Genomic DNA, 9,714 nt, shown 5'->3' with positions numbered 1-9,714 from the left:
GCTATTGCACCGCCAGGAAAGATTAAATGCTCGACTTGCGTAGGGGAACAAAAAAAGTATATAGTCAAGCGTATATAAATATATATATTAACAATACATTTTCTGAGTGGATAGTTGCATCACTTGTTTTCAATATTGCACCTGTATTAAATCACCCTTTGCCGAATCAACTGTGTTAGCGTTTTGACTCTCGGTAGTTGATTTGCAGTGAACCGCGTGATCATTTTGTCCCTTACACACACAAAAAACGTGTACATCCATGCATTGGCCTTAAATATATACAGAAGATAATATCTAAAAAAAAAAAACAGTAGGAATATATTTTTCTATTCGCCAAAGAGTTGAAGTGCTTAAGGGTTGCGCTACCTTTTAAATTGGGCATTTTTTCAATTTAATGTGCAATGGTAATTGAGTTATATAAAGCATGATGTAGAAAAGAATCATTTTCAAATATCTTTAAAACTATACATGATTCTGAGCGATTATTTCCCTGGTGTGCGAAAAAACACTAAATAGGAGGTATTTTACGCACGGTGATTATCATCAACGCCCCTTTTTTTTTCCTTTTAAATCTGATTTAGGCCCAATAATAAAAAATAAAAATAAAAACACGTTCAAGCAGTCTTGAGTTTCTACAAGAATAACATTCATTTTTCCCTCCTTTTTTCCCATTTAAAAACTAGCTTTGATAAATCTATTTGAAAAATATATCTCAAGCTAAAGTTAAGTGCAAACATTGTCGATCGGATCCGACAAAACTAGCGATTGGATTACAAACGGATGTTTAAAAACAGCATCCAACCGCACAAAAGACCATTTGATCATCCATTTTTTAGAGTCTAATATACTGGCAGCTAAAATGGTCAAAGGTTGACCGCCAAAAACAGTGAACATACACAACTCACAAAAGGTTTAGGATATTCCGCTTTCTCAGGTGGTACAGACAGCGTGCTAAAAACTAGTATTCAAATACTAGTGATTGTCTAGCTAGCCTTGGCTAGCTGGCTAGCGCTAGCAATTTTCAGTGAAAATTAAGGATCAATGGGACACGCTAAACGCTAGCATCTACTGTAGTAGTATATAATTAATCAATCTCTTTTTTTCCAATGACAATAGAATATGGATAGACTGGACGTTGAGCATTAGCATCTTTTTAGCTAGGTAGCTACATCGATCAATCGATGTCTAGGCGCAATACAAAACAAATAATGAATGTATTTTCATTCATTCAATGGGCAGACTACAGAGGTAAAATGTAACAAGCCCTTCAACTCTGTGATCGTTTCATCTTTGACCTCGTATTTCCTGTTCATTACCCGAATAAACACGAATTATTTGTAGAGCAGCGCCGGAGATCCAGACCGACATTTGTGAGCAGTGCACTGTAATCGGTAGACAAACCAACATTCAAAGCTATGGACAATTTTGAGTCTTCAATGAACCTAACGCACGTTTTCGAAAGGTGGTTTAAAAACCGCAGCACCAAGAAAACCCACAAACCTGGGAGAGTAGAAGCAAACTCTACGAAGATAAGAGCTCAGCCTGCAAAAAGATCATCCAGTGTAAACGTGGTCACTAAGGTGCAACCACCTTTCCGGGTGTCACCGTACCACCAAACACGAGACGCAAAGCTCCGAGGGTCCGATGCAATCATCGTGGCAGAAGGCCCCGCATCCTTTACACATGATCATGGCCTTGAGACGGCAGTAGCACTTGGACTGTGCGTCCTCCATACCGGTGGCTTCGATGAAGGATTGTTCCGGCGGGGGAGTGCTCCTGTCCTCGGGAATGGTGGTGACTGTCACTGAGAAGGACATGACGCTGCCGGCATCTGGTACGGTCGCGGCGCCAACTGTGGTGTTGCGGTTCAGCGTGTGCGGGAGAGATACGCTAATGGTCCCGCCGTAACGGGGCGAAACCGATTCCTGATGAATGGACATCCTGGGGGTTGGAAAGGGACATGGCTGCTGGTGACTGGCGTCTTTCGGGGGAAGATATGGCTCAAGTTTTCCTTGATTGTAGAATTGCTTAAGCCCTCGGGGGTTCTCGTTAATCGCACTATTCTCAAAAGCTGGTTCTGTTTTAATTTCCGGACAGGTCAGGAGACTCCCCGTTTGTTCGTACTCGCTTACAGACGATGACTGCTGCTCGATTTTAAATTCAACTGTCCCCTCTGGTACCTCTCGTTTCAGACCGTCCGTGTTCGGGATGGCGGATCGGTGAGGCCGCTTGCACTCGGACCCACGGCCGTACGTGGACACGTTGAGGAGGTAGTGTCCCGACATGGCGGGCCTTGGTGTCCTCTTCCGGCCAAAGAAGCCAACGGATATCCACGGTCGATCCTGATGCGCTTCGCCACACGAGGCTTGATGGTCTCTTTGTTGGGGTATTTTCTCCTGGACTTTCCTCTCCATTTGAGTCTGTAAGATCTGGTCCTGAGGGTGTTGGTCAAGAGGTTCCTGTTGATGCCTGGTATCGTCGGAGAAGCCCCCGTGGGCTGTGTCGCACTGATTGTGCTCGTGACCTCTTACTGTCCTCTTGCTGGAGTGTACATCTGACACTTTGGCCTCCCCCTTGGCGAGAGGTTTTGGGAGGATCTGCTCCAAAGGGACTTCTTTTCCCTGCAAAATCCTGGTGACCAGCGGGTTGTTTGCAGGTATACAAAAACTGGTTCGGTTTGATCCAGATGGAATTTCGTGAGACTTGGGTATTGAGGCCGAACCAGTCCTGCAAGACTGAACGCTGACTGTTCTAACGTCTTGAGGGTTCAGGCCATTTAGACTGAGTGGGATAACAGAGTCTGTCGGGCAAGTGGGAGGCGTACCGGTGATGTTGCAGGGTAACGAGGCAGAGGAATGGGGGGACGTTAGACTGGGGGAAGGTTTGGTTGGTTCGGGGTCGCCTGCGGACAACGCACTCCTGAAGGCAGCGGCCGCCGCTGCTCGTTGCGCTCTCGCGAGCTGAGCTTTGGCTTTGATGTCTGCCAAAGTGCGAGCACCAGTACGAACCGGACTGCTAAGGGAGGCACTGAGAGGTGTCCTCAGCGGCACTTGGCTGGGCGAGACGGGCACGGAAAGAATTCTTGACACAGGAATCTGCAACACAGTAAGAATGTGAACTTGGATGAATCGTCCAGAGAAAACAAACCATGTAACTCGGTGATTCTCAAAAACGCGGTAAAAAAACGGTTTAACTTTTAAATTCAATGTACTGTATTTGCAATTAACTAAAGTAAGGCAATTGAGGGGAGATGTCAGATCCATTTGGACTCGCACCAATCAAGAACCAGTAGATCAAATGTTAATATTGTAGCCTACATGATATGAGGATTTCTGGTATTCTGGGGCTAGTGGGAGTTTTTTTCATTACCCTAAATAATAACTTGACCTACTATATAGAGTTATGCGTGATACACACGGATGATAATCTGGCTATACTGAGCATTTGACAGACTATTCAATTTATTGGGATTACATTTTACTCCCAGACAAGCTCCAATGAAACTGTGTGATTGTTGATCCACTATTTACATTAACATATTTCTACCTTGAGTGGCGGAACTCTTTGGTTGCCAACCAAATCTGGTTTAGCTGGGCTGGCTTCAGATGAGGCAGGAGGAGATATGGAGGAGATGGAGGACACCGAGGAAACCGAGGATATCCGCTGTATTTTTTCAGGTGTGGCCTCATCCTCTGTCTTGCTGGGAGGATTTCTTTTTTGCGATTTTGAGGGGCCTTCAGGTTCGGCCTTTGTCTCTCCTGTAGACTTAACTTCAGACGTTGGCGGATCCTCTTGTACCTTCGTACCGGCATCCAGTAGCGGATCGGTCTTGACGAGTGACGGGGGAAGTTCCGTTTGATCTTTTTTCTCGCTCGGCTCTACCTGTGCGTCTGGCTTGATTAGCTCACTGCGTTCCCCGGGTTGCGGCTTGGAGGTTGGCGCGGGCAGCTTGCGATCGGTGGCGTGCTGAGAGCGCCTGGTCTTCATCAGCTCTGGGATGATAAGAGGTTCTTTCGGAGGAGGTAGTGTCTTTTCCTGCAACAGTCTGGACTTTGCGTCCTTGGCGGCACCGCCGTCGCTCCTGCTGCGGTCGTCCGATACTCTAGCGGCCATTCTTGGCTGACGATGCCTTGGTTCCCATTTTAAATCCGCTTTGGTCAGCTCTTTGGATTCCTCAAGACTAAGCCCACAACTATAAATGGAAGGAATATTTGTATGGCATTAATTCAAAATTAGTAGTAGTTAAATTATGATTAGGTTTTCTAAGATGTAAAATAGCCGAATGAAGTTTGACTCGAGTCAAATTAAGATGCTTGAGTCGTCCACCCCTGCATTGGTTAGAAAAAGGCGCCTTCCAGATGTTCTCTAGTCAACCTACTTTTTACCATAGTAGCTCTCAAAAAAGGTCTCCTTCCAGTGCTCTACTTTCTTCTCTTTCTCAATTTCTTGGCGCATTCGCAGCTGCAACTCAGGAGTGAATTCACCTGGTGACGAAAAAAAATAATTGTTGAATTTTTAAATGCTAAAGCAATGTCGCTTTTAGACAAAAGTAGGACTGCCACAAAGTTATTTGGATAGTTGAGAAGTAACCAATTGTATTCAACTAATCAGCTCCTAAATATCTCGTAATTTATTGCTATACTACTTTTATCCAGTGTAAAAGCAGATGTTTTATTTTTAGTTGGTAATAGAGTTCATTTATGTTTGCAGGGGTGCTGGAGCCTATCCCAGCCAAATTTGGGCAGTAGATAGGGGACACCAGAATTGGTGTCCAGCCAATCGCAGGGCACCATGAGACGGACAACCATGCACACTTGCATCATACCTAGGGAAAATATAGTGTTCAATTAGTCTACCATGCATGTTTTTGGGGACGTGGGAGGAAACTGGAGTACCCAGAAAAAACCCAGGCAGGCACGGGGAGAACATGGAAATTCCACACAAACTGTACTTGCAAGCTCTCTTGTGGCATTGCAGCCTGTCCAGTAGTTTCACTGACCCTCAGCTAGACGTTCCTTCCACGACTGCGCCGCCGACGTGAAGAACTCGTTGTTCAAAGCCGAGCTCGTCACCTTGAGGAGACCGTCCGTGCAGGCCTGGTCGAGGCGAGAGTCGCGCGTCAGTAATCTCAGACCGCTATATTGTAATATAACTCTAGGCACCTGCTGGTCCACTTCGGGCAGAAGCTGCAGCAGTCTTTGCTGGCAGTCCAGCGGCAGGACTGAGAAGGTGTGCTTGTTGATGAGGGCCCGCAAGTTGGTGTTGACCAAAATTGAGTCTGGCGTCTCCACGTCAATTTTGCATCTATTACGTTTCAAGTGCCCTGTAGATTAAGAAATACGGTTCTCTGCAATTTACTGATCTACTGATGCCAAAAATGAGACAGTTACGAATATAGCCGAACAATAACGTTAGCGAGAGGTTTACATTTGACATTACCTGCACTGAGATGACCTGAGCGCTGAGAAACTCTCCTTGATCCAATGGGGAGGCAAAGATCTGTTGGTGACATTTTTTTTTACCAAAACGATGTTGTTTCGAGACCAGCCTGGAACCGCGGTTGATGCGTACACCCACCGGTCTTGGCGGAGAGGTTGTCAGCCATGTCTTTGATGGTCTTTAGCAGCAGCCTTGAACTTGAAGTTGTCGGCATTGCCACCTGCCTGCGCTGATTCCGCTGTTGCTGCTGTTTCAAGGCCTGCACAGCAAGAGCAAGGTGACAATAATGTATGCAATAAAGGGTCAACGCATTTTACCAGCGATGAATGAATCCTTCGAGCCACTTGTCTCGTTAAAATAACAGCAAAATGACTATTACGGTTACATAACACACAATGGACATCGAGTTGGAGTGAAATGTCCTCAGTAAGACAGATGGGGTGAATTGCGTTGCGTGGAGTCGTGAGAAAGCTCATTATGAAACGCACATAAAAGCTACAGAGAAGAAAAATGCTGATTGGGTGAAGCGTGAGGGCAAGGACATGAAAATTTGACTGGGGGTATTTCTCACTGAGAAAAAAATAAATAAACATCAACAGAAGGGTAGGTCTTATATTTGCCATTAAATGCTAATGCTATTGGCAATAGATGTGTGCTATCAATGGCAGAAAATGAAAACCACCCACATATGTTTCAAGCTGTGATATTAGCATTCAAGCGAGGTAGTGTTGTGTGGCTCCCAAACAAAAAATGCAAAAACAAGACCAAAATAATATCTATGCAGTCTTCAAATGACAACTTGCTCTTCTTAATCTACCACTACTGAATGTAAATTAGCCACAGTAGAAAGCAACCAATCTGCTCACCTGCTTGAGCGCTTTCTTGCTGTGCTTCTGCGAGGGCGAGATGAGCTTGGCGGCGACAGACGGAGACGAGCAACGAGGCTGAGGCGACGTCGGCTGCTGCTGCGACGGCAGCTTGGAGGGGACTGTTGAGACATAAAACACAGATGTTACAAAACAAACTTCCTGGCGGAGGCCCGCCCAACGTACAATGCACCACTCTTTGTTTTGACGAAACTGAAACCAGGGCAGAGGCACAAAAGACCAGCCTATGGATTACCCATAGACAAGAATGTAAAGTTAAAATTAGGGCTGCCACCATCGAGTCAAGTCAAATTTAATTTATAATCCAAAATCATAAAAAAGAAGATTATTTTAGCAAACAGTATATATCCAAATACTGACGAAAAAATGAAGAGTTAAGTAAATCGCAAATACTAGAAATAAATTTATTCCTGGACAAATGTTTTGACAGTTGATTAATCGACTAAAAACGAGAACCAAAAAGGGAAGATTTTGATTTTTTTTAACGCTCTTATCACATTGGCTGCCATTGATGGTGATAGATGTACATCTATTTGGAATGTGAAGGCATGGCAGCAATCATTCGCCTTGAATAAGTTAGAAACCTCAATTTATTTACTTTACTTATCTGTGTTGTCTGTGTCAGTACAGAAAATGAATTATTTTTTTAATCTGTTCTTTCAGGAAGAATGGGTAAATATTCCTGATTTTCATTTGCTTTTCAAAGAAAAGAAAAAAAAGAAAAAACATTAAATATACTTTTTAAAACCCCTTAATTTAAAAAGATATTTTATTTGGGTTTATTTTATACATTTTCTAATACAAAAAAGGAACCTTTATATTCATTTTATTTATTTGAATCTTACTTTCAAAAACAACAAAGGAAAAAAAAGTTTTTAAGTTATTTCAAATAAAAAACTAGTAAATATGCTATGAATTGTGTAGTCCTAAATCTTTAAAACAAATAAAAAAATAGAAAGCTGCTTTTGCCCTAACAACGGGTATAACAAAACCTGAATTATTTTGAAGCAGAATGAGTTGACTAATGACAAAAACAATTGGTGATTAGTAGACTATGAAAATAATTGTTTGTAGCCCCCGTAGGGAAAACACTAAGATTGTGTCAGCGTCTCACAACTGGTTCCTGCGTGCAATTACCTGGTCGAATCCAACGCCTCCTCCTGCCTTCCCGAGGGCCGCTGTTGTTTTCCGAGCTTCGGGAGTCGGAAAGATTGTCGCTGCTCTCCTCGGAGTCTTCATCCGACGATTCTGTGGCCACCTCCGAGGCGTCCTTCTTTGAAAATACAGGAGGGGGTTACAGCTCGGCATGTTATTGAGCTCTCTCTAGATTCAGGGTACTCAATCTGACCTTTAATGTGTAGACACCCATTCGGCCCGGAACTTTGTAAAAGATGCCCTCTGCCCCGCGGGAGTTTGTGTGTAGCATTGCATTCAGACACGCCAACGGTGACGTTCCACTATATCAGTTGGGGGAGGGAGAATTTTTTAGCCAAATAGTGCTTGCTACCCCAAATATCAAAATTTGCTGTACTCATTTTATTGCATGTCTAAGAGACAATACACAAACCTGGCGAGATTATAAATGCTGGGCATGTAAAACTTAGAGTAAATGAAATAATCACTTAATGATATATCAATTTTATGTCATACAACTGCTAGGACCTAAAAAAACTTGTATACTTTGTTTTATGAATACTGTTGTCTTCATGCAATGTAATACATGACATGTTAATATTAGTAGAACTCATTCAAACAGTGAGTCTGTTAGATAAGTGGTAGAGTTGAGGTGGTTGGTGGAGTCCAATGTTTTCCTTACCTTCTGGATGATAACAGTGACAATGATACGTAAAAAAAGAAATGAAAATTAGAATAGTATTGACAGACAATGCCAGAAAATGTGAACATAGACGATAGTGGTGAAAACAGATTTTTCATTTTGACATTTTGTTTTAGTGTTTTTACTTTTTTAAATGATTTTATTTTATTTACCTTATTTCTTTAAGTCTTTCTCTTTGGATCACCTGCAAAATTTCTTTATGGCTCATGGGGGTGTTGGGGTATTTCTCCAGGACCTGAAACATGGAAAAAAAATAACTTGATCAAGTATGCCTGCTTAACACATTCAGTGGTTGGGGACAGTTTTGGCTGATTGGACGGGTTTCCACGTAATTGGCTGATTTTTAAAGATGCGGGGAAAGAAAGAAAAGCAAGGGGCAGGTTTAACTGACCCGAGGTTAGCTGGGATAGACTCCAGCACCCCACATGACCCTAGTGAGGAGAAAATGAGATGACAGATGAGGTTTTTTTTTTCCAGGGACATTATCCCGTCATGCTTATCAGTGAAAAAGTAACGATTCAGATATGTCCTTCACTTTTGACTCATTTTCTGGTTATAATACGAAAATACACAATGATGTTGAACATTGGATTTGGCAACCTGGATTGGGACTGATTGTAGTTTACTGAGGAAGAATGCTCAACACAGTTTTGAACCCTAGATTCAAGCTTATTACATTTATTGTTGTTACATGACAATAACTTGGCTGATGCTTAAAAAGTCAGACATGAACTATAAATATTTAGTTTTTCTTATTGGGCAATGAAGACTGCTATGTTTTGACTTATTAGCACCAGGCTAGCTGTGATTAGCAATGCTCTACTATTCTGGCGTCAGGGAAACATTAAACAAAGCGATCAGACCGAACTGAATAGTAAACAATATATTATTTTTATGCGTTATTATGACGTATTTATAGTGTTTTTTTGTGAATTATGGTTGGGACTTCGGGGTGGCAAAGCTACTGCATGTCTATTTGGTTTAGTTCTACCTAACAAAAAATCGATTCAACTCCTTAACACACAAACAACGTTGTTCGTGTTGAAGGAAAAACTTTATTGATCGTTTATGGTGACACGGAGCTAAAAACACAAACGGGGCCTGTTCTGTAGTATGTATGCATGTGTGTGTGTGTGTGAGAGTGTGTGCACGGATCAAGCAATTGAAGAGCCAAACAATTTTTGTACCGTCTTTGCGGCTTCCGCCCACGTCCTTCCTTTCTTCTTTTTTTGTCGCTCCCTCATCGTCACGTCAGCGATGTTGTCGTGCAACCCTCGTCTTCAATCCAAATGTTGATATCGCCGCTTAGGCCTCGTAGGGACTGCTTCGTCCGCCATATTGGATTTTACTGTAAGGGGAGGAAAAAAATCACGTGACCATGGAGGTGACGACAGCGTACGTGTCACATCTTCCCAGACAGCAAAACAATTACAAATATTAATGCTACATTTAATTTAATAAATTAATTCTAATGTATTATTTTTTTCCAGTAGCAAAACATTCTAATAGTTTTTTTTTACCCGCATTTTTATTTTCACATAAAGTACATCA

The 9,714-nt window shown here is 42.6% G+C and overlaps 1 protein-coding gene across 3 annotated transcripts; it reads right to left on the bottom strand.

Moving 5' to 3' along the window:
- Positions 1–1,102: 1,102 nt before the first annotated feature.
- Positions 1,103–9,542, bottom strand: asxl2 (ASXL transcriptional regulator 2). Of its 3 annotated transcripts, none has more exons than XM_077621734.1 (12): positions 9,351–9,542; positions 8,316–8,398; positions 7,675–7,783; positions 7,464–7,599; positions 6,306–6,427; positions 5,572–5,698; positions 5,440–5,499; positions 5,163–5,323; positions 5,000–5,096; positions 4,379–4,484; positions 3,547–4,192; positions 1,103–3,095 (listed from the first exon to the last, which is right to left on the bottom strand). In XM_077621734.1, exons 1-12 carry the CDS (start codon positions 9,405–9,407, stop codon positions 1,602–1,604), a joined length of 3,198 nt encoding a protein of 1,065 aa, XP_077477860.1. In that variant the 5' UTR covers positions 9,408–9,542; the 3' UTR covers positions 1,103–1,601. The 3 variants fall into 3 exon arrangements, with proteins under 3 accessions (XP_077477860.1, XP_077477862.1, XP_077477861.1); XM_077621736.1 differs by having other exon boundaries at positions 5,578–5,698; XM_077621735.1 differs by having other exon boundaries at positions 7,464–7,596.
- Between the last annotated feature and the right edge of the window lie 172 nt (positions 9,543–9,714).

Source organism: Stigmatopora argus, chromosome 15 (assembly GCF_051989625.1).
Source record: "Stigmatopora argus isolate UIUO_Sarg chromosome 15, RoL_Sarg_1.0, whole genome shotgun sequence".
Taxonomy (NCBI): Eukaryota; Metazoa; Chordata; class Actinopteri; order Syngnathiformes; family Syngnathidae; genus Stigmatopora; species Stigmatopora argus.
Note: the sequence above shows the minus strand (reverse complement) of the source record. Positions and strands in the feature narration are given on the sequence as shown.